The following is a 25855-nucleotide window of genomic DNA, read 5'->3' as shown; positions in this document are numbered from 1 at the left end:
CGATAGCAGCGTTCATCGCGATCGGGTACCAAGATCGAGTCACGGCGAGGGGGGTAGCTCGAGGGGAGCGAGCGTGAGCGGAAGAGGAGAGTCTCACAGTACGGGGGAAGAGAAAGAGAAAGCGCGCGCGGGCCCCAACGACCACGGCGGAGTAGGGGGCCCCATGGAGTCGAGCGCGCGGAGGGGTCGATCGGTCGGTCGGTGGGCATCGCCGGTGCCCTCTGTACGGTGCGCCGCGGAAGGTAAGGTTAGTTAGTCGCCAGCCTTTCGAGGGGGATGTACGTATCGGTGCGCGTGTCGCGTTTATCTCCGTTCCGCAGCGTCTTCTCGCTTGCACGCGCGAGGAGCCGATCGAATGATCGCGTGCGTGATCCGGAGAACAAGTGATCGTGAGAAGAGTGTGATCGATTGCGTTAATCCTTGGATACGAACGGTACCCCGTATCGTTGCGAAGAGCCACAGTGTACCGCGCAGTGACGTTCCTCGGCGAGGAGGATTGCAAGCGGACGAGCGATCGCGCGCGAGACTGCTCTTTGTGTTATTTAAACGTGGAGAAACAGTCGGATTCCTCGGAGAAATTCAGAGAGGAACTTTGAAACTCGTTCTTCTAGGAGAAGGGGCATGAGATCGAGTTCTGAGACTGTCGACCGTCGACTTCCGCGAGGTCCGCGTATGTGACGTGTGTTTCTCTCTCCATCACTGCTGACTCCGGCGATCAAGTTAATCGAATGATCGGACGTAAACGTTTCGCATGGATTTAAAGAAACTTAATTGATTTAATCGTCAATCGCCGAGTGCAATATTGAGCGCAACATTCAGCATTCCTGGACCAGTGAAGGTTCGAAGAGTCGCGAATGGTCGCGCGTTGACAGGCGGTGCCACTTGGACCGGAAGCGTGTTATTGAGGAGAGTACGAGGGAGAGCGCGAGATCGGGCATCCGCACGCAGGGCGGGAAGAGGGAGGCAACGGCTGCGGAAAATCGCCCGCGGCGTTTCGCTTCGCTCGGCGTGGAATTTCTGACCTGCGGAGGATTCGCGAGGGGTGGGTGGGTGTGATGATGAGACGGTAGCGCGCGGGAACGATGAAAAAGAGAACCCCCGACGGCCTGCTGGCGTCGTGCCGTGAAGGAAGGGCGAGCCGTGCCTCGAGTTCGGCGCGGTGATATCCCCGGGAGGACGCCGTCGACGCGAATCGAATAAATACGGATACGCCGTTTGTTCTTGGATAACTTGCAGATAACGCCGATTCGTTCTAACTCGCTAAAGACAAACATCTATGTATAGCCAATGCCGGGTCTGTTGCATATTTCTGGTTCACGCGACAGGTGATCCTGTCGAACCTGCGCACTCTGTGAACTTTCGCCGTTCTTGACGACTGTTATCATTGATACTGAACCACCCCCTGGTCCATTGGATTATCTGTTTGCTGATCGTGGTGACCATCGACACTGCACGCTCGCGGAATTTTATGAGTTCTATGAACTTCTCACGATTCGTTGTCGCTCACTAAGTTGGATTACGTTCTCTCATGTGTGAAGGAGGCCTGAGGAAGGTCTGTGATTACAGTGAACTGTGAAGGGTTGAATCAGTGTGAGGTGTTTGTACCGTGGGTGTGTTCGAATTTTATCGTGAAACCAGGAGAGGGCAAAGAGGAATTCTAAAAAGTGGTTTCGTTGCTCGAGTGAGCACTCGCGCCCCGGCACTCTCGTCGAAATATGAGGATTACGTTCCTCCGCAGCTGCGAGCGTCCGTGGGCATCGATTACGAGCGAAAATGAGGGTCACGCGCGTGTTTCTGCTGCTGCTGCTGGTCGCCAGCTCGAGGTGCGTCTGCGAGACTAAATAGAAATGCAAAGAGAGATGCCCGTGCGCTATTTTTCACATTCCTCGCAAGATAAAATAATAAATTGAATCTACCTGTTGTCATTATTGATAAATCCGCGATGAATGATTAATATATCGCGAATGTAACAGTATTTATTGGCATTCTAGAAATTTAGAGGCTCTCTAGAAATTTATTGTCATTAGCTCTCTGGGAATCGGCTCGTAGAAATCTACTTCGAGTATTTAACGTGACTTAAGCGCGAACTTAGGAGATACGTGCGTAGTCATTTAGAATGATAGTTACGAAATAATCGTCGAGTCTCGTCGCTAAGTGGGAGATATTAATATTTGTGGGAGTGAAGCCGCACACGCGTAAATGTCATGTTGAGAGTGACGATCCTAACGCGCGAAGAAGAAATTTCCTTACGGGCAGAAAGTGACTTTTAAAAGAAAATTTAATCATCGTGCGTCTCGTGCTTGTCACGCGAGCAATATGACAGTTTTGCGAATAAAGAAAGACGTCTGCCGATTTTTTAATGATTCCCATATCAAAATTACGCGCCGTCAGGGAAAATGTGTTTTTGACGGAATCCCATAACTTTCGCGAGTCACGATCACGTTCCGACGTCCATATTATAATTATCGAGTGAGACCGGGTGGCGTGATTGCTGGTATCGTGTTCTCTCAATTATCGTCATCAACATCGACGCGAAACCGGTGGAATTGTCTTGCATTTTCATTGTGGACTCGTCTTACGCGCTATTCCTCGCGCTACACGGAAAGCCGATATCGCGCATATAACTCCACGCCATTATTTACACATAGAAAAATCGATATTAAGCGTTATTTAGTAACTAAAAGATTTTTTCTTTGAATTACATTGAAATGGAATTTTCGAATTAACACTAATTCTGTTTTGCGTTGCAGATGCATGTGCTCGAGCGGATACACCGGGCAGAACTGCGAGAGCGACTACATTCCCTGCAACCCGTCACCATGTGAAAATGGTGCCTCGTGTCATCAGCTCAGCGAGCACGAATACGAGTGCATCTGCCCCGATGGTAAGTACTGCGCTTTTTTGTCTCTAATATCGCGTTATAAAATCGCCGCCATGGACCCCGCCGATCCTGCAGAAACATGAAACTTTTTTCCATCAGTACGTACAATCTTCCTCGCGCATACGTCACTCTTCTTCTCGTTCTAATCCATTTTAATCCACGCGCGAACGCGGACGATTGTTTTGCAAGGTAACAAGAATTAAACGGCGGAATCTACGCGCTTCGGGGAGCCAGAGCCCCCCTTTCCGCCAGATCTCTGTGTGCCTCGGGGATCGCAGTTCCACGATCGATGATCCTATGTACGGAGGCGTAATTGGGCGAGCGATTTCTCCTTCGCTCTCTCCCTCGTGTCTCGCTTCCGCAGAATAATAAGCGATTCCGGTTCTCTTCTCGAAACCCCGAATTTCGCGTCCGTGAAAAGCGCCCCGAAACTTTTCTCACGACGGCGACAAGTGGTTTCCCATCCTCGCGTTCATCGTTCGACCGCGCGGAAGAGTCATGCGACATTTTCACGTCCTCGCCAACCAATTACCAGACGTGCTCCGAAAATTCACTACGGGATCTCGAGAGACCGCCTACTTTTCGGGGTCCTCGTTCCACTCTGTTTAGCGCGATGGACGACGAAGTCCCCCCGTTGCTCTCAGCCCATTGCGCAACCCGTGAACGTGCAGGACAGAGAGAAAGAGAGCCATGGATGAGAGAGAGAGAAGGAGCGTCTCCCTTGCAGGGCGGTGATTACTTGGTGCAACAGGTACGAGCCGACCGGGGGTGGCCCCTATGCGGCCATTTACGTGCGTGTGTACATGGTGGATGGTTAATGTAAAGCCCGAGGTCAGCCTAGCGTGGCCTCCTCGCTCCCCGGATCACAATGCGTGGTCCTCTTTTTCCCAGGCGGACCACAACCATGGCGACCTCCACCCTCCTTCACCTCCTTCGTCCGCTCCTTCGTCCGTTTTCCCCTCGTGCCCCCCGTACCGTTCTTCCTCTTTTCGTTCACCTTGCTGGCGCAGGTCTTTTCCCGTTAAAGAAACCCGGCCGAGTGAGCGCGCGAGTGGGTCCTATCTTTTCGCAGGTGCCACTTCGTTACTGTCGATCGTTACGCACTTCCCTCGGCCCTGCTTTGTATTATACGTTGTATAACGTTGGTGTACGCGGCGTTGCGTGGCGCGTACAGTGCGTGAGTTTTTAGAATCGCGTTGTTGAGGTGGTCTTGCTTCTTTCAGCTGCGTAGAGGATTTCAAATCTTCGTTCGCGTATACGAAATGCTTTATTTCGAGGCGATCCTGCAAGACGTTTCGCTCCCCCGAGAATTCTTTCTTCCCACCCTGCTCCGTGACACCCCAATGAGTCTCGGGGATTGGAACTCTCGAAGAAGTTCGCCCCGGCGATCATCAGTGCAAGCAAAAGAGCCAGCGTCCGCGCGAGTAATCTGGTCGTTCAAAGGAGAGACTCTCCTCGCGAGGCCAAGACGAGGCTATAATATTAATTTTTCCAGAGTTCGCGTGCCGCGAGAAATCGCTAAACTTTATTATCGATGCAATGTCCATCAAGTTCTGTCATGTTAGTGTCATCTAACAATTCTTCTCTGTTAGTTCTTTCACTCCTCTTGATGTATCGTGTTTTATTATCTCGGTTACGACCTATTTGTCATGGATAAGATCCTGGTACATTTTCCCGGATACTCAAATATGGTATCGGAATCTCTCATACTTAGGTAATATACCTCGCAAGGCGATATTACCAGAATAGAATGCACTGGCGCGGCTCGCAACGGGATCCAACGCGGACCGCAGCCTCCTCCCCAGTTCGAAATGATTTGCTCGCTTGTAGTTAGGTCGTAATGGTTCAATTTGCAACACCACGCTCTTAGCATGGAGTGCGCGCCCTCCGTTATATTTTTTCTCCCCTTCCTTCCGATAGGCGTCGACTCTCCTCTCGACAGTCGGTGCCTCCGACTCTTCGGGCACTCCTCGCTCTAGTTATGCGTTTTTGTCGGCTACCCCGTGCCGCAGAAGAGCCCTTCGTAGAAACGTAAGGGTCCGTAACTATCCTTAGACTTCAGGACTCTCTCGGTGCGAGTTCAAGTCAATTTGGTCGCGTAGGTAGTCGGTAATGGTTCAATTTGCAGCATCCCGCGCTCACTCACTCTCTCTCTCCCTCTCTCTTTCGGCTCTCATCTTTGCCCTTGGCCGCCCTCCTCCTCCTCTGCGTGCCGAGCACGAGCCATCTTCTGCCACGACCGCCCTCTTCTCTCTTTCACCCTCTTCCGCTCCAGCTCGCTTTAGCTCATTCCAACTCGCTTGGCTCCGTTCCCTCTTCACCCTCCCTCAAGGAGACCGGCGTCTCCTTTTCCCGAGGTAGATCTCGACTAGCTGGTAGGATTTCCCTCTTCGAACGATGCGATCACGCCTCCTCCATTCCACTCCGCTAATTAGAAACTGCTCTATCGAGTGCCGCGGTTAAACGATTAACCGCGCACCCGCAGATTAATCGATCGCGAGAGGAGGGAGGAGGCGATCCGAACGATCCGGAGAAAGGAAGAGGGAGCGGTCGGGAAAAGAGAAAGGAAGAGAGAAAGAGAGAGAGATACAACCTCGGCTCTCGTCCTCAGCTTGCAACGCTCGTCTTCTAGGTCCAGAACTATCGAACTATCTCGCCGTGTTTCCTTCGTATCGCTCTTTCGTTTCACTGATTCGATCATCACGCACATACATACGTAGCGCGCACACATACACACACACAGACGAAGGCGAAGTGATCGAATCGGAATGGGAGAAAGAGAGCGAAGAAATCTTGTCGATTGATCGACCGCAACGACGATTGTACCGGCTCGGTGAAGTTCTTGTCGAGAAATTAAATCGCTGGTTTTGCCCGCACTGCGACGATCGGCAAGAAACTCGAATTTATCGTTGAAGTTGTACTTTATCGGCGATACGGCGTCGGTGGATTGAATAGTCTCGTGAGGGACGGCGTGCACCGTTCCTCTCGCACCGATTAATTTGTTGATCTGCTTCTTGCCATTCCCGCAGAAGAATCATTTCCGATAACGCCCCATCAGTCGTTTTTGATTGCCTCGGTTTGTCGATCGTGTCAGTCTGTCGAATGAAGTATTGCATAGTTGACTTATCAGTCAGCTTTCTCAGCTTGGAAACACTCAAGAATAAAATTTGTAGATTTGTGGAATAAAATTTGTAAGAATAAAATTTGTTTGGTTCAGAATCGGATTATTTTGTTACAAGTAGATTTTTATTTTTCGGAGAGAATGAAAATTTGATTTATGAGACTGGTTAGGTGACATTACTTGATGCGAACTTTTGTATGGATTTCTGCCTTTATAACTCATCTCTTGATAGCGCAACCTACAGCGTAGACGCAGAACAAATCGAACGCCGTTGCTGAATAACGAACGGAAATATAGAATCCCGTAACCGCGCCGGACAAAAAGTTATTTAACAGCCTCGGGTTAATGACTTCGACATCGAAAGTCCACTTGAGCGCAGACCCTCAACGGTGAAAAACGTATATACGAGCTTCCCCGTCGATTAAAAGCGGGCATTTTATTTCCGCCGACCGGCTACCATCTCGTTTCTCGTAGCAGTTGTAACGAAGCCATTACGAGGCGCGTTAATTAAAATCAAGCTAGGCAGTCCTGCCCGCGTCGGATTGAACCGATCCGATCTATTTTACTGCGATCGATGTCGGAAGATCGAGAATCGGTCGGATATATTCTCTCGCTCGTCTCGCTTCGCGTAATTTCTGTAACTGGTTAACACATACATGCACACATACATACATGCACTGGGAGATAGCAATGGGGTTGCGCCACTCGCTGTAAAATTACATCCGTATGGCCTTTTTATGGGTTACCTACGTGATGTTTACACGGAATTTTCTCACGTTGAGCTCAAACTACACACAAAGTATTACACATAGAAAAGAGACAAACCGTGTGTTATTTTATTATCGCACACATAAAGATGTGGATGTGTAACCATACAATTTTTCAGTACCGAAAAAAGGGTTGCAAGCTGTATCAAAATCAATATTTCTCAAAATTCTTCATCAAAAAAGTGAAAAAAAAAGTTAAAAGATCGGAGCAAACGGAAGTACATGAAGCCGTTATGCATCGCTCGTGGATTCGCACATAGGAAGACAAGTTTGCATATTCCGCGTGTAAACGCGGAGTATTGTTGTTCACGCGTGGATGGGCAGTACATTGAGGAAGAGCGAGGTGGATGGTTATCCGCTCTCGGGTTGATTTATGCCGTTGCGCGGGCATAAAGTGCGTAGCACGGCGAACTGGGAGGCTGGCGAATGGACCGGAGAGAAGGCAGAAGTTGCGGAGTAAAGTGTGGCGCGTTCGTTTTGCCGTTCTTGTTCTCTCTCTCTCTTTCTCTCTTTCTTCCATCCCATGGCGAATTGTTGCGTAGGATTTATACGGCGAGGAATGTGTCAGAGCATCAAGGGAAATGGAGGAAACACGAGTAGGTCGATCGAAGACACTCGCTCTTGTATCTTAGTAGCTGGATGCATACAGAGAATGAACACAAGATAGCTTCAAACATATTTTTATATAAAAAATACAATATAATATTTTTTTATTATAGAAAGTGTAATTTGCAAGGTACGCGTGCGTTAAGCCTTGGGAAGGAACTTTTAGATCGATCAAATGCGTTGGGAAGTATTTAATGAATATTTATCATCGGCAATTGAGAGATCTCTAACAAATTGCTTACTTTATGGACAAATGCTAACGACTGATGTTATAAATAAATTATTAAAAATTCTTTTCGGAATAATTTTTCAATAAAAATGTCCATACTTAAAGTATCCTCGCAACATTCGGTAATTCCCAAGGTTCTATTGCCAGATTCCGTTTTAATCGGACTGAAGGAAGACGTACGCGCGATACGTGTGCGTGCATATCGTGCACGAGCTCCCCTGCCCGTGTACTCGGCGGGTATATACGAAAGCGGTATCTCACCATGATACCCGGAAACGCGCGAATAATCGTCCGGAGTTTTCCGTCACGCGTCGCGATCGATCCGCTGATAATTATTACATCGGTGCGCGATAACTCGCGCCTCGTTCCCACGTGTCGTGTCTTGTATCTACCATTCGCGCAACGGTACACGAATTTTAACGTCGAGCTATGTGCGTACGCGCCTCTCTCGCCACCCACACTTCGTGCCCGTCGTCGTCCATCCCGTAGGAAACGTCTCGGCGTTCCAAGCGGATTGGATCTACACGCGCGCGCTCGCTCGAGCCTCTCGCGCGCGAGAGAGGAGAGATTTATCGACTTCTCCGTTACATTGTTCTCCATTAGTCGCGAGCAGGACTCAGCACTTAATTAAATCTCTCCGGCTCCCCCGCACGGAGGCCCGCCATTCAACGAGACGTGAGCGTGTTTCTCGAAGCGCGTTTCGGCGGTCGCTGTGTGCGAGAGCTTCGTTATTAAATATATATGTACATGTTCGCCCGAGACCTATTCCCTCCAAGCGTGACCTCCTCTAATCCGACAAAAACCTCGTCGCGACATTGCGTAATTAATAGCCGCGAGCCTTCGGGCACACAAAGCGGACGCGCACGACGTCTAACAAGTGTCCTCGCGGTTGTACGCCTCGTGTACGCCTCCCATTCGCGCGCATTGTCCGCTCGGATCCGTCTCGTTCGCGCGGTCCGTCGTGTCGTTTCGTGGCCTGCCTTTCTCTCTTTTTCTTTGTCCCTCGCTCCGTTCTTCCGGATCTTCAACCTGACTCTCCGTAGGTGGCTGAGACATGTAAGAGCTCACTCGCGCGCGCGAATAGCCGGCAAACGGCGACACAACGTGACGGCCGCGATGTCGCAATTGGCTCTTTCCATCGCAGACGGACGGTCGCCTTGTGAGACTCCTCTTCCTCCAACCACTGACACAGTGAAGAATGCGAACGTAATTTGTCTGTATGCGTGTTTGTTTTTGTCTACGCGATTTCGTATAGAACATGGATCACGTTGTTGCGAGTTCTTGTTCCCTCTTCACGTTATTTTCTGTATCTGCACGGATCAAAGAACTATTATAAATCTAAGCAACTTATTAATTGCTTATTTAAAGTGATTGCATCATTAGCAAATTTAATTAAAAATTAATATGTTGATCCCATCCAAATCCAAGATTATTTTTACTTTTTTTTATTATTTTTACAATTACATTACTTCACGATTTTTAATGCATACACGCAAGTGTGTGGCCACCTCAATGGACTAAATAATTCTTACGTAAATTCTGCATGGTCGTTCTCAGTTTGAATTTCGACACGATGCTACGTTAAGAATTGTCGTGGCTGTTTCGCCGGTTTCATCCCCCGCTGATCCCGAGACAAATCAGTTCAAGCAAAAAAAAGAGTGGACAAGAGCTTCCGAGAGACGTGGAGACACCGATCTCGGGCTGGACGCGTCCGGCTCACAATTCCGCTCGCGACAGTGACAGATACTGGTCGTTGTTGTCCATGGTTGCTCTTGCGGCCACGGGAATACCACCATACCGCTGGCGTTTCATTCCCATAAGTTCTCCGCGCGGGCAGAAGGGGCACACGATAAATGAGTCCGAGTCGCTCCAGACGAGACGTGACTCCGAGCTGGTACCCTGGTCTTTATCGTCCGGACCCCCGAATTTGAGATCGTGCAAGTCGCGACGAGGTAACGCGCGTTTATCACGCATGACGATCGCAGGGTAACGTTTCGTTTAATATTTCCGCCGTTTGCGAATGTCTCCTCGTCTCGATGAAAATTGGCAAAGATGAACGTGCAACTGAAACATTCCAAGGATTTCTGTACACTTCGCGTGCTTTATGCACGGCATCGGTGGTTGACGAACTATCGCTAGTCTTCGCTTGTGAAGAAATTATACGCGGATATTTATACACTATTATACGTTACGCGTGTATATGAGGTATGGACAGTGGTAACGAGCTGGCGAATTTATCAGCATGGCACGGTAATGTGTGAGCGTATGACAGATCGCCGCTTTCCCACGATTCCGTCAAATCATTTCGTACAGATGTGCCGCGGGAAGGAGGACCCCTTTCGATTCTGTTATTCGCCTGTGGGGGTTCCGACGTGTCGCGAGAGCACGAATCTCCGGGGAATTAGTCGAAATCAGGGCGAATAATGCATACTGCATTGTCGTACCCTTTGGTGAACGTAACATTCATACGACACACTCGTGGGTGAAACGATAGAAACGAAGTAACGATAAAAAGGTCAGCTAGGTATTAGATTAGCAATTCTGCTTGATCACATCTGCTTTGTCATTATCGGTTACATACCGGTATATACATATGATATCTCGTTTGACAATGACGTGACTGTGCGACGTGGTACCGTTTCGTGTCTGTATCATTCGCGGAGAGCAGCGCTGCACCGCAATTTTGCGTTCTCTAAAGAATGGATGGTAGCTCGTCTTCCAACGAAGACGATCATCTTTCCTCACGACCACATCTAACATCTTTTGGAAAAATTATTTCGGGGAATCAGTGAGTAAAGTTCTTTCATTCAGTTGAGAATCACTCTGCGATAACGTCAAGCTCGCGCGCGCGTAATCACAAAGTGGAAGAATCCGTTGGACTTTGTATACGGAGATGGACCTCCATGAGAGAGGTATCTTCTCTCTCCATCTCTCTTTCTTTTTCTTTCTCTCGTCGCAAGCATCTCTTATTTATCCGGGCGAGAGGGAGAGGCTGTCCCTTTTGTCTGCTTCTCCGGTAGAACGATAAATCCACACCCACACGGTGTAAACCGAGCTGAAAGTTGCCACTGGAAGAAGTAGCCGGAATCGGGCGCGGCTCTCGCCATCGCGCTGGTTATAAATCTGAATTAATTTAAAACGCCCGTTGAATCGCGGTGTCGATCGTCGCGTTGCATTTGCATGCGTATCGAAAGGTTACGCTGAAAGGAAATTGTCCGTGGCAGTTGATGCGTATCGGTAATAATAGAAAAAGGAAAAGTATAGTGAGAGGCATGCATTATTCAGATGCTTGTGTGGTACTTCCTGCTTTAAGCTACTCGAACGTGTTCTCGAAATCTAATCGAGTATGAAATATGAAATACGAAAAACAAAACAGACGTAATGTAATATTTCAACTGCAACACGCACACGCTCTTCTTCAGAGCTCTTCGAGATTCTTCGAGAGGCAGAAAGCGATTTGGCTCCGATCTATCGGCAAAGTTTCTCCAAGTATCTGCAGATCGTTTCAGCGCAATGCACGGCTAATTAAATCCCATTGTCCCTGTCTCTTTAACTCGCTCCGCACGCGCTGGCCGATCGAATTTGCTCCCGAATTCACGTGGCGTTCGGTTGACAAAGCAGATGCGCGGGATTCCCGCTCGGAAACAATGGGGCCCCGATCGACGGTGCGGTGCAGCCGGGGGCAGGGGGACCTGCCGTCGGCGGGGAGACGATCTCCATAGAAAGCGGACCACACCCCGTAGAAGGCGACCGTGTTGCACTCCTCGCTCTTGTGGCTCGCGCGAGCGCCTTACGGGGCCCCATAGGGCCCCCCGAGACCGCGAAGAGTCATCGAGTCGCTCGCAAAGCCGCCGCGCATCAGTACCTTATATTCCTTCTCGCTCTCCTTTTCCCTCTTTCTTTCTCCCGTTCTATCTCGCTCGTCCCGTTTCTTCCCTCCGTCCGCCCTTTTTCCATCGGTCCCCATATTCCCTCCTCTGCTCGATACCATCTACGAACTCTCCGTCTCTGTCTCTCTCTCTCATGGTGCACTCGGCAGCCTTCCTTCTCTCGCTCTCTCGTACTCTTCATATTTTACCATTACCATATCAGGTTCTTCTCGATCCCTCTCGCTCCCCGCGTTACCTCTCCCTGCGCTTCTATTTGGAGTCTCTTATTAAATATACCTACCTTACACACAAATGCACACACGCACGCACGAACGCACGCACGCTTGATCATCACGCGGACCGATCGAGTCATTTCTGTGAGGCCTCCTCCCGCGAGCCTACCCTTACGACTTCGTACGAATACCTACCTACCTTCGTGATGATCTCGTTCTCCACGAGCCTATCGATCGCTACGCGCTTCTTCACGAGTTTCTTCTCCGCGGACATCGGGTGTTTTTCTTTGTTTTACAAAAAGTGTTATCTCCTTCCTCCGCGGATTCCTGTACCTTTCATATCATTTACAAATGATTACTCCCGCCGGAGATAATCGCGACACAGTTCGATGCGGAATGCCGATAATATCATTCCACGGATGATCGTCGACAGCGCCGACGAAAGCTCTCGTCGCAAGGGAAACCAGTCTCGCGCGATGTTCGCGCGGGGGTAAGCGACTGTTTTTAATTAAATCCGACGCGACGCGATGTTCAGGGGGTCGGCAATATCCCGCTCTTGAATTCTTGCCGAGCCTCTTCTCTCTTATGCGGGATCGCGCACCGACAGGACGGTCCACACGTTCACTGTATCTGCGCGGATATGCACGCGGTGGTATGCACGCGTCGAACGCACGCAGGAGAAGAGGGTTCACCGTACCCGCGCACGGCGATACGCGCGGGGGCACCGGAGGGCCCGTTGTTCCATCCCGAGAGGTCATCCCGGTAGAAGTCGCTTGACCTCTGACTTCGGCGCCTCCGTGTTCCCATAAACGTGGCCACGCGATCACCCTTTACGCCCCGCCTCGATGCATCCCGGACGGGATTTTCGGTTACATTGTTCGAGATGCGCGCGCCGGAGCCTGCACGAGACCCGAATGAGGCGGTACCCTTCCATCACCCTTCGTGTCGAGAAAACGCAGCTTTCTTGGAATATTCGAGCAACAAGAACACGATGATGTATAAATTTATGGACGGTTTATGACACTTTTGGAAAAAACAAGTCGATCGAGAAATAAGTGGATCTAATTATGAAATATAATCGTAAATCATGATCTTTGTCAAATCCGAGTGCGGATGATAGATCTAACAATATATTTGTTGATGAGGCGTTATGCACGCTGATACCATGTGTCAGCTTAATTCAATCCGACATCCCGAATCCTCAATTACTCGGATAAGCAGAATTCCACCGACGTCAATCGCGCGTGACACGCGTGACTGCCTCCGGTCGGTAGTGCTCCAATGAGAGGATCTCGTCTGAGATGAAATGACGGAAGGTGGTCGCGGCAAAGGGGAAAGGGCGGCGAGGAGAAGGAGGGAAGGCTGGTACGCGGGTAAAGAGGAGTGGTACACCTGCGGCCATAAACTTGTCGAAGTGGCATGGCATAGTGTAATAGCAAGAGAGAGCGAGAGAGACAGAGAGAGAAAGAGCGAAGCGAGAGAGAACGCGAGGGAGCGTTGCCTTGCCTTTCGCGCGTTGCCCTTGATTGCAACGATAAAACCTTCCCCTTTCCGCCGCTTTGCCTCGCCGCCGCGTGCCCTCTTCTTTTCCTCATCTGGTTCCCCCTTTTTCCATACTTCCTCGCACTCTTCCGACATCTCGAGCGGCTCTCTCTCGCTCTCTTTTTTATTCGTGCATGCGTACGAGCACGTATGCGCGGTGACAAGCGGCGGCGCAATCGCAGGCGCGCATTCTATCGCGCGGCCCGGCGCTCGTAAACTCGGACCGGCCGGAATTCCTCGCGCGAGCGATAGCCGAAGCTTATAAATTCAAGAGCGCGTTCTTTACGAGCGCGCCTTGATCAGCTAACAGTAAAGCGGAGACTCTCGCTAAAGCGGGCCCTGCGATTATCAACCCCATACCTTCCCCGAATAGCGATTTTCCGCAACGTTTTCAATTCTCTCGAATTATGCAATATGAATGAAAGGAAGTGTTCTTCTCCTCCTCCTCGACGGAGCCGCGCCAGCGTAATGATAATCGGGCTCGATTATGATAATCGCGACCGTTGGCCGATGCGCTGAATTATTCGACGATTATTACGTTATCTCTGTGCGCTTGAATTGCGCAATACAAATAGAAAGAAATCGCTGGCGCAGTGCCGCAAGGCGCTCTTACGTTCTTCTAATGGTAGGCCTTTATGTTCCGGTCGGGAGGGATTCGACCAAAAGCCCCGCAAGACATTACGGTATATTTACGAGGAAATTTAGCCACTGGTATTGCCCTTAATTAGCGTAGATCCCTACCATTTCGAGGAAAGATCTTCGAGGGACCGCCGCGGGAAATCGGCGTCGTTTCATCGCGCAGCCTCCCGGCCCGCATTAATCATAAGTCATAAAGCTCACAGTAAAATGGAAAGAACGTGCCTCGGTCGGGTCTCGGTATTCGTTGCGCCATGAAAAACTGGAGAATTATAAGGAGTATCTGGAGGAAACATCAAATACTACTTGGGGAGAATAAATCTATGGTGGAGAATGAGCTACACTCGCGGTTCCACTTGAAAGGGAAGGAAAACGGTGATTTGATTACTACATCACGATGATCTTGTGCGCGTTTACGTTTCACTAATAATTCATAACTCTCTTCTTGTTATATTGTCCATTCGGTTGCAGGAACAGATCTTGATGATCAAAGCGAGACTGTATTTGAATAAATTTGTTACATACTTATCTAAACAGGAAGAACCAGATTTCATGTCAGGTGCACTTTAAAGTATTATTTCACTGCACAAATTAATTATTCGCCGGGTTCAGCGTAAGCATTGCGAAACTTTGCCTTGATTTACATCGTTCGGTATATTGCGGCAATTTGTATCACGTTTACGCGTTTCTCGTGCCTTCTGCCTTCTTTTTATGCCCCGGCCCTTAACGTCCTTCCTAAGGTATTCTTATGTATATAGCGAGAACATTGAAAATGTTGCCATTAGAGCGGCTTATTGCGCGCGGGGTGATCTCTCGCTCCTCTACCATCGTGAAATCACTCGAATGAGGATTACTCCGTGACTTCCTCCTTCCCCGGGCGAACGCGCTCGTCTTTCCTTTCCTTTCGCGTCTATCGACCTCGTCATCGCGGAATGCGATTATTATTCCCTCTTACGACAACGGCGTCGTTTCGCGGAGCGAGGCACCTAAGAACGTGGAATCCCGCGGCGCGCAAAAATCCGCGGCCAGCCGAGATATGCCGGCGTGTAAATTCACTTAACGGCCGAATTTCCGTTCGTCGGTCGTTGCTCCGCTCGCCTTTAATCGAGCGAATAAATTAACGATCGAGATCGTTCCTCGGGATGCTCGCAAAAAGTGGATCATTACGCGTTCGTATTATAACTCCACTTGCTTCCTTTTCTTTATTATTCTCCATCGAGCTTACGCAGATCATCGTGTGACACGCGTGTAGTTTTATAAAATATCTTTACAATTTTGTATCTTTATACAATCGACGCTTCGTGCGAGAGAGAATGACGTTGAAATGAGTCTGGACGTATCCCTAACGGTAGATTAAGTTTCTGCACATTTCCGCGGTATGGCACGGGATTCCAGTAGAAAGCAGCTCCATTCCGCTTTCATTCCGCTCGGCTCCGCGGTCGGCGTACGTATCTACGAAACACTGTCCGACGTAATACCCCGTCTCTTTTTCGCGTAATTTCATTATTTCGCGATGCGCGCGAGATAGAGGGTCGTTAGCTAGACCGGTTAAGCATACGAACCGGGCAAACGTGGTGCACGAGAGGGAAGAGGAGAATCCGACTCTTCGGCGTACGTGTACCGGGAGGAAGAAGGAAGTCGCGGAGATTATACGAGGGAACATGTGCACGAGCGCATCTCGAACGATCCGGCATTTCGATATCGTCGTCCGAACGTGACCGAGCGCGCGCGTTACGCGATTCCTCTCCGCTCGACGCATCCACGACGTGTTCTCGCTCCTCCCAGAAAAAAAGTCGATAATCGATAATTAAATCATGATCGAGTGCGAACACGGATTACTCTCTCTGTCTCTCCCTGGAACGCGATAACACAGGAAGTGATTGCGGCAGCGGGTGACCGCTGAAGAACTCGAATTTCGCAGCTGCCGACAATAGCACTTTGGTACCGCGCTGCTCTACCGAATGCGTTCTGATAGTAAACGCGACGTGATGGATGATTCGGCGTTGCCTGGGCTCCTCGATGCCCTTCCGCGTTACCAGCTTCCCGCGAAAGAGAGATCTTGCATAATTCTCGGCGGCGTTATCAGTGTCTGCCCTCGTCGGCACCGCGGGAGAACTCCTGGGAATTCGTAAAATCGCCGCTACAGAGTCAAACGGAGCCGGCGATTAATTGCACCGTGCATAGAGACACACCAAGTAGGCAGACAGGCACGAAATGAAACGCGCAGCGATAAGAGTCCGCACGAGCGCTCGCGGGAAGCCGATTACGTAACTGTTCAATTAATTAATGCTGGAATACGGAATGCCGTACGATGTGAAATACGAAATTGGAATCTTTCTCATTAAAACTCAAATTTGCCTCTTTACTGATCCCCGTCGCGCAGTCTCTCTGGATTTACCGTCTCGCAGAGTCCTCAAGATGTTTTCAACTTATCCTACTTACCTCACTCCAATTACGCTCGAATTTATGCCCGTTTATCTAAGAAACTTATCATGACAGTGGCTGCAAATAGTCGTCATTAGCATGTCAGTGAACCGCGTTGCGTGACGGACTTCCTCGCGGATGCTGGATGCTGCCCGCTGGATTTTGCCCGGCGACCAGTCGTCGCGCGCGATCTTAACGTCTCCGATCATGCGAGCGACGTTACGGCACTCACGATAATCGCGTTTCGATGCGCATCTTCGCGATGCTTTATCGCGCGTACGCATCGCGAAACCGGCCGCATTCCCCGACATACATCATCAAATTGACTCCGTGTCCCCGCGGCTTCCTCGTAATTATCGTTCGCGCGTAAACGACGTGATATCCACTGCAGGTGTCCACGTTAAGCAGCCGGTGCTCGATCGCGATCGATTTATCATGCGCTCGTGTTCGTTTGGCGCGATTAATAAAAGTCAGTCGCGTCCTCGTCGCGAGTCTGCTGATCGTCCTCGATCCGTTTCGCCGCGCGAGTTGGATTAGATCGCGATGGCAGTTTCCTGTTGCAGAAGTCACCAACGATCATGGAAGATCGGGCTCGATCATTCTTACTTAGGTGCGAGCGCGAGGAGGCTCCAAGCTGCGCGATCAGAACGGCGTGTAATCGCGCTAATTAATTAGCGATCGAATCTAGGGTAACTTCGGTTACGCGAGCGGGAAGTTGTGGGAAGATGATCCTCGCGCGATCGGCGAACCGAAATCTGACGCATGAGAAGCACCCGATAAAGTCGCTAATTGGCGGGCTGTGAAAAGTGATGGCGTGGAACAATCGCGTTCTCGCGCGAGCTGAACGGGCGATACGGTTTCTGCAAGTCCGCGCAATAGCGCGTTTCCATGGCAGATTGTTCTCAGGATGCTTAACGGGAAGGCTCCGTCGCATGGCGCGAAAGTTTCGGAGACTAAGAACATTGTTGGATATCGTAACATGAATCTCTTAATTAACACTTTTTACTCAATATTATACCATAACTTTCAGATTCAACGGTTCTTTATTTTTTATCTCTCTCTTTCTCTTGCTTATTAATATTAAATTATTATTGTAATAAACAAAAGTGTAAGTAAAGTCTTCCGAGCAGGTCCAAGCAATTTGCCGCGAAATTCTCTTTTAATTGTCGCAGCGGGAGGACATGCTATACATAATAATAAAAAACTGATGGTTCGCGAAGATAAATGTTAAATGAACAGGCTTCCTTGCAACCAGCCGGATTTATAAACTAATTGCTGCAGGTAATTGAGAGATCCCGCGGAGCAATGAAAACATTTTCGCGAGAGGAAAGAAAACATTGGACGCTGGTAGAGACTCATCGGTACACCTCGTTCGTTAGAAAAGATCATAATTACGCGCCATATGACTCGACTAATTAATGAAGCCGCTGTCAAAGGGATGCGCTTAACGAATAATCACCGGCAATTACGCGCGCTCGCGAGCGAGTTACTTCACACGATCGCGTTATAATCAATACCCGTAATCCCGTGTTAATAAGAGATTTATCCTTCGCGTCGCGGTTTAATTTTCTCCCGTTCTCGTGCCAATTATGGCAATTAAAAAAAAATGGTGAGAATTCTCTAGGAAAGAGGAAAATCGCCGGATAGATACACATTGTTAATCAGCATATCCCCATCGCAAATTAATCGAGTGTGCTCATTCTCACATTTGCCTTCCATCGCGTTTTTGTGCTCGCTGGGATATTAATTCTCAGTTACGTTCTCCCGAGAAAAATACGCGGCAATTCTGTTTCAGCCGTTGTCAGATTCACAAAATTCCGGAAATGAATTCAGGCATACGAATAATATTCGTAATCGTAATTCGCAAGCTCGAATCACGATTCTTGGTCGGACATTTGATGGCTCGGATGAGTCAGAAGTCCATGGTTGTGGCGTTACCGCATCGCGATGAGTCAATGATCCGCGATGGAGCGAATTCGAGCTCGGCCGGGCCGTGAAAGCGGTTTTCATCATCCTTACCGTCGCTCATTCCTCGCTCCGACGTCGCCGGAACGCACAGGTCGTTCGCCATGGAGATATCGAGCCTTCCTAATCGCGATGCGCGACCCACGACCCCATGGCCGCCGTGGCTACCGCTAAAATGCATCTTCACGTGCACCACGTTGCATAACGTGGTACGCGGCTCGCTAATGTCTCGCTCTTATAAGCCGGCGCTCCTTATTAGAAGCGGAGTAACTTCTGGGCGAGGGTGTATGAAGCGAGGCGCGGGGAAAAACGCGGGGGTGCCTCGCCGCAGCATCTAATTGGAACACGATTCTGACCCTGAAACCCAAGATAGGGAATATTCCGAGCTTCGACCGGGAACTTGCCCCTGCGTTCCTGTCCGTCTTTCCCGTGCACCAAGGGCTGCTGAAAATTCATGGTAGGACTCCGTGTCTGGCGATACCAAGCAAGATACGTCACAGGGTTTCGTGAAACATCCAACGTGTATACCCCATCAATACCGAAGAAAAATCATCAAGTCAAAAATCGTCTGCGAATGTCCCTCAACAACGAGTATCATGACGATTCACGCGCGAGCCGACTGTTTCTTTTTTATCCGTGATAGGATCGGCTACCTCGTCATTGAATTAATAACTCCTGCGCACAATACAGCTCATCAAAGCCTTGTCGTAGCGGGCCGCGAGTCTGCTCAGGGAGATCACGGGAAAAGACGCGTCGGCGTACGGAGACACCCAAAGAAAGAGAGAGAGAAAAAGAGAGAAAGAAGAAGAAGAATATATAATAAGAATAGCCTCGTTAGCATCTCTCGAGCCGGTCGATCAGTATGCAGACGCGCGCTGCAGAATGCACTTATTAATTTTAATCGGTGCTACTCGGCGAGTGGCGAGATAGAGCGAGATGCGCGCGTGGGTGCCGGTAGCGCGAGAACGCACGTGAAAGCTTCCAATTTCTCGCATCTCACTTGCGTGCGTCCTCTCCCCTCGTTGGGATGATGGAATTTCTCGGGTTGCGAGTAACGGTGCCGTGAATCCCCTGAGAACCCCCACTAGAACCCACGCACGTCCGACGTACCGCCGGGAAGCGAGGAAGATCGCATCCGTAATTGAGAAGAAGAAGAAGAAGAAAAAATCGCAGGCGACAAACTTACGGCGCGCACTTGCCTGCTTCACGTTTGCGAACGTTCATCTCCGGGATAGACCTTCCGGTGAAACTTTGTGTCGTCTGGATACGTCGCCTGTTGTGTTAATAAATTTTTACAGAACTATCTTCTTTGAATTTATTTAATCAATTCTTTCGTATTTGTGAGAAGTTTGTCGAGAAGAATCGCTCGCGCTTGAGATGACGAGGATTTCCGCGATAATTCTATATAAGATCTATCCGAGCGGATGATACGCGTTTTCTGAGACGTGGATATCGTCCGCCGGCAGCGAGCGAGATGAAAAGAGACGATTTTAACCGTCGAAGCTTACCTGCACGGCGGAGGCGGACCGCGCGCGTTCGCCTCCCGCGGTTAAGAGCGCTTTAAGGAGCGATTTCTATCTCCCTTAATTACCGTGCCTTTTTCGCCTTCCTGCCGGAGCTCATACAGTGGACGAAGAGAGGTACGGCAGAATAACGTAAGAACCGGGAGCGCGCTCGACCGGCCGCGGCGGATAAACCGAGTTTATGGGCTTTCTTATGTGCGGGCCTTTCCTGCTTCTCGATTTGTATCTTTATGTCGGATTTACAGGCTCGCGGAATACCGTGCCCCGCGTGGTCATTTAGGCGCAACCGGCAACGGCAACCGTACTTATCTCGGAGCCCGTATCGAGTATCGTATTAAACGTAGTCTACGTGGACAACGTGCACTTTCTATGAACAATGTTTACATTTCGTCCTTTCCCGATGCTTTTCTCTGTAAAAGCAGTTGTAGTCTAATTTCTAAAAATTATCGGAAAAATTTATAATCACATTTTATTTCGAAAAATTCGATGATATTGAAGGCAGACGTCGAGGAATGCGATTACAAGTCGGATTGGTTCTCTTTCCTATGCAGCTGTAAATCGACACTTACACGTAACATCTGTGTGTATATATATGTATAGTTCACGTGATCTACGCAGTACGTGCGATTTGCAGGAAAAATCTGCGCACCAACATTACGTAGCCGAATTCCGCAATGGAGCGATTGTCCATGGCGTCGACAAAGTGCGCGGAAGTGTCGCGGATTCATGCGTCAGCATCAGCATTGATCGTCATTGCACGTTACTATACTTACATGACACTTTCTCTCGGATTGCGCCGTAACGCGAGGCACGAGCAGAAGCTGATTCCGTGCGAGCGTTCCGCTCGCTTTTATTCGTCCGCGTATCCGTATCACGTACGATCGTCAGCCGACCGACCATCGCGGATCCGCAAATATTGACGATGACGGGGTACGATCCCCGATCGCTCCGAGACTCGCGGATGCTCTCGAGGATGCTGCGATCCGCCTAGCGAGAGGGAAACGAGAAACCGGGAGAGGATGAGTAGGGAAAAGGTGCCGTCGTGTTTGCCTTTTACTTGAGCATGCCGATGCCAGCCTGCGGAGCGTCAAGGAAATATCCTTGCGCGCTTTATTTTTCTTCGTTTGCTCCTGGGATTTTCTCTGCTTGATTTTAACGTTTGCCATTGGTTCTCCGTACGCTTCTTTCGTCACGCGAATAGGTATCAAGACACATTTTCTTGGCGCATCCATCAAGATTGAAGCAGTATGAATGCTTGAAAAGGAGGACAAGTCGAAACCCGAGCGCATCGAGGTCGACGCTCGTTCTGCTCGACAGAGATGCGGCTTCGAGAGACGATTTTCGTGTCGACGCACACGTCTCTCTCCCGGCGTGACCCCCGCGTGCACACACGCACGCACGTACGCACGAGCGACATTAATCACCGGCCGGGTCGACAGCGGGAACCGCGGCGTATAATGCGCCACGTAGATTTATTTATCATGCGCGAACGCGTAAGTCACCGGTAAATGCCCGCGAGCGGCGCCATTAGGGGCCCCTTTGTGGGTGGAACCACTCCTCGTGGTGCATCTTTCCTCCCCTTAAAGCTTAAAGCTGCGTCATTAATCGATCAGCGCTCTCCGAGCGAGAGAGACAGAGGGAGGGAGGGAAAGAGAGACAGAAAGAGACCTCGACCGCGCTTCCTTAAACGTCTCTCCTCCGCCGGCACCAACGTCGAGAGCAATAAAACCCCGGCGACGGCGCAACGACCACCCTTTTACGACGTCGTTCCTCAAATCGCGCGTGACACAGCACGACATGGAGTTTCCGTGGAGCTTACGTTCGCGCACGTCACTTCGGTTCTTCTTGTGCGACGGGAATTTAGGGAGGCGAAGTAGCATCTTATGCATGTAAATGTTTTCTATGTAATATTTATGTAATCTTTACCGTTGTTCGGGAAAATACTGCCTCATCTTGTATTCGCGTACTGGACAGATCGACGAATGCAAAAGTACAGTTAGTTTTCGTATTCCCATCAATTGCGAGAACGTGACGTTTATATTTCACGTTAATAAGTCATTGTTACAAGCAACAGGAAAGACGTGAAATAAGCGAATAACATTTCACTCGCATTAAACTGCCGAAGTGGCTTTGACTTTCGCGACACGTCCGCCGATATCCAAACACGTCGGCGTATAATGGACTGCAAATTGAAAACGGCGGGCACGAACCGAATGGGAATTTTGCATAAACCGCCCTTCGATTTCGCAACCGTGAAACGAATCACGCCTACCTGGTCCCCGAAGGCGAGCGAGCAAGAGAGATAAAAAGAGAGAAACCTTCGCTCTCCTTATTAAAGGCGCGTCGCTCTTGTCGATGCAGGAGCCGTCGTCTCGAAAACGAGAAACACGAGTTCCTCGCGCTCCCTCGCGCGGAGAACTCGCGCCGGAGAAAGTGCCGGCTGGAAGGGCGCGCAAAAGGGCGCGGCGGTTCTATGCAAATTTATGCGAGCTCTCGAAGCCGCTGCGTCCCTTCGGCTGCTGGCGACCACGACAATCCGGACTACGGCTATTGGGTTATCGGATACACGAGTGTCCTCGAAACGGCGGCCGCTCCTCCTCCTCCTTCTTCTTCTCCTCTGTTGCTCGAGTAGTAAATCGTCGGTCGAAACTGGAACTCGCGGGACCGGCTTCCGCGGGGCTTGTGTTCCGAACCGCTTGTTGAAATTCAAATTCGACCGGTGAATACCGACGATTCGGTCGATCGACGAGCATCGATGCGCGGCCGGATACCGCGATCGGCACTTAGGAACCTCTCGTGTCCGAGATAATCGCGCAGTTAACGCGTGAGTTGCTGGTTTCGGCCGCGATGCGAAGGAAATTAAAGAATCACGAGTTTTCTGAAGAGACATCAGCAGCGAAGAGCAACCCCGAATAAATTAAGCGAATTAAATTGATACATAATGTTTCGAATAACAAATAAAATGCTGCGAATTCCATCTCTGAGAAAAACAGTCGCACGCATTTGTGCGTCGCGAATCGATAATGGCTTGCACGCATCGGCAGGAATAGGTTGCATGGCATAGCAGCGTGGAAGAAAGAGGAGAATAGAGCAGTAGGTGTCTTCGCCTTCGATAGGACGTCATGCAGTTCGTCTCTGTCAAAGGGACCATTGACTCTACATCGATTCCCGGCATGGCGTACATGTCCGAGCGCGGCTTCGTCTTCGTATAAATAATCGTCATCGCGCCGTGCATAATACCTGCGATTATGCCTGATTCGACCGAAACGCATTAATCCCGGCTCGCCACACGAGTCATATTAATCAAATTTTATAAAGAGTGAATAATGATTCCAAATACTACGCGGTTTTTCGATCTCGTCGCAACTTTACAGTTCTATTCTCGGGAGAAACGATGCACGGGTGCCCTCATTAAACATAAACCTTATGAAATCGATATATTTGGTGTTAAATCCAATTTCCTTATAAACATCTGTTTATATAATTAAAGAAGCGAAATTTAAATTGTCAAAACTTCACATAAAAGGAAGAGCCAAATATAAAGATGCAATGCATTGAGTAAATGAATGCCCGGAAAGGGCGACGTGAAAAAAACGCTCTTCAAGGATGATTTCCGTCCGATTCGTCTTGCTTTTTCGCCGCTTCGTGGAGGAAGGTGGTGGCCGGCTTGAGATCCGACCTATCGTTCCCTGGAGGGTATCCTCGCGGTCTCGGCGGGGTGCATGTGCCTAAGGTGGGTTTACCTTAGAACAAAGTGGTTTTTGTTCGGTCTCCGAGCGAGTTGTGCGAGTCACGGCGGTTTTGTTGCCGCCGCCGCCGCCTGGAGAAAGAGAGTGAGACAGGCCAACAAGAGCAAAGACGCGCCACGCGTTGGAGGAGAACCTCTACACGCACCGTCTCCTCCTCTTGGCCTCTCTCAACCTTCCTCTCGAATCCGACACGACCGTCGCGCGTGTGGGTGTGTGCGTGCGTGCGTGTGCGCGCCACCGACCTAGGAACAAGCTCAAGTAACGCGGAGAACCTGGATTCGTTGTTCCTTTTCCCCATGGGGACGCCGGCGTCGATTTCGCTGGCCTGGCATCGTGGATGTTCACTTAATTAGTTACCTGAAACACAGAAGAATCCGGAGAATGTCGGGAGGACACCTGAGAAGCGTTATAAAAATTAGAGTGAACCTCCTCCCGATGACTCGGAGAATCTTAGGTATTGTTTAGGGGCACGTGTGTTTGCTCGCTGTTACTGCTCGCCGCGATCTTTCGGACTTCCTGGAGAATGTTATCCAATTTTTGTCTCCTGCCTGCGAGCGAGCGGAGAGCGGAGCCTCTTACCGTTCCGCTTATCCGCGATCTCGAATCTCGCGTAATTGCTTACCGGCGTGTATCACGGCCGGTGTGCCCCGTTTCTTGTTTGCCGTGCAATGGGCCCAAGCAGTAACATGCAAATCAGCAAGAAACAGATCAGGATCAATGACCATGCATAAGCGGCAATCCCAGTTCGGGCGCAGCTCGGTGGCCTTTCTATACCCACTTTTTCGGATCTCTTGTTTCCTCGGTGTTCCCCGATCTGCACCGTGTCATTTCATTTCGGAAGATGCTTATCTAACATTGATGCAATGAAAAACAGTACCAGCTTCTTCTGCATAACTCTCCACGTCTTTTAGCTTCACTCGTTTGCGTCTCTTCTCTTTCTCTTTCTTTGCTTCTTCTCACAACGGAATCGCAACAGCTCTTTCGCGTCGACACACCCTCAGAAAGGATTTCTGATAACAAGACGAAAAATATTCTTGACTAATTTAATCGTATTACAAGTATAAAAAATATGAAAATAAAACAATTTTTAATTTTAATCAGTAATTTCTATTCTTCTCTCTCGAATTAAATAACATTGTCTTACTGTCTTGAGACAAGAGTAACATATACAAATTTATGCTTATATATTCTTGTATGTAGAATAATTTGATATTAGCGCCACTTTATAGTAGGCTTTGTCGATGTCGACGCATCATTTTCTCACAGTCGCTCGTCGACTCAGCGCTTCTGCGTCCTTTATTCGGATAAAACGGCCAATATTTATGTGTTGCCATCGAAAATCGGGCAAGTGTTTCTGTTATTTACAATGAATAAGTGCAATACTCTACAAGAAATATTAAAAGATATGGAAATATAAGTAAGTATATACAATGTACTTACTTGAGAAATAAGATTCGAGATAAGACATTTCCATATCTTTTAATATTTCTTGTAGAGTATTGCACTTATTCATTGTAAATAACAGAAACACTTTCCCGATTTTCGATTGCAACACATAAATATTGGCCGTTTTGTGCAGATTCTACAAATTCTCTTAGAAGAATAGAATAAGATGTCTTTTAGATCTCACAATATTCTGAAATCAAGAATATTTTGAACTCGCTACAAATTTTTATCTAAATCCTTCTGAGAAAATGAATGAGATAGCACCAAGATTATTTGAATCTAGATTTTCGAATTTTCTATTCAAGATTAAAATATGCTTCTTTTCAATAATAAATATGATTGTCGCTATAGCGATCTTATTTTATGATAGATTAAAGAGTAATAGCATTAAGTCCAGAAATCTTTTCTGTGGGTGCAGTCGCTTTCGCGACTTGAACTGCAGGAAAGAGAGAGGGAGGACATGAATTCCCCAGCCCACTCTTCTATCCAACTTTAGTCTATCTCGAACTCTTCCGAAGCTTTAGGCGAAGCTGTCGTTAGAAACGCGAAGAGGACTCGCGCCGACCGCGAGCCGGAGGAAGGAACGGGCTCCGGCAGAGAGGCACGAAGTGGTGGGTCCCACCCACCTTAGCAGGCCCTCCACCTCGAGACCACGGGACTCGTGACCACCTCGGGCTGATATGTCGAATCGAAACCCCACGTTTCTTCCCGGCTCGCTCTCATCCCTCTCGCCTTCTCCCGCGCTTTCTGCTGCCTGGCTCTATCTCTCTCGCGCTTGCCCCCCTACTCACCGGATCATCCACGAGAATCCTCCTGTGTGTTAGCGTTTCTCTCCTCTCCGTCTACCTTTTTCCATCCGGACCC

General features: G+C 49.3%; 1 protein-coding gene across 1 annotated transcript in view; it reads left to right on the top strand.

Annotated features, from left to right (window-relative positions):
• Window positions 1-25855, top strand: part of LOC105276377 (neurogenic locus Notch protein) — a 237979-nt gene that overhangs the window by 117365 nt on the left and 94759 nt on the right. The window contains exon 5 of the mRNA XM_026971668.1: window positions 2751-2884. Within this exon, the coding sequence (XP_026827469.1) occupies window positions 2751-2884 (134 nt within the window). The remainder of the gene's footprint in view (window positions 1-2750; window positions 2885-25855) is intronic.

Source organism: Ooceraea biroi, chromosome 8 (assembly GCF_003672135.1).
Source record: "Ooceraea biroi isolate clonal line C1 chromosome 8, Obir_v5.4, whole genome shotgun sequence".
In the NCBI taxonomy this organism is placed as follows: Eukaryota; Metazoa; Arthropoda; class Insecta; order Hymenoptera; family Formicidae; genus Ooceraea; species Ooceraea biroi.
This window is presented reverse-complemented; position numbering and strand designations above follow the sequence as displayed.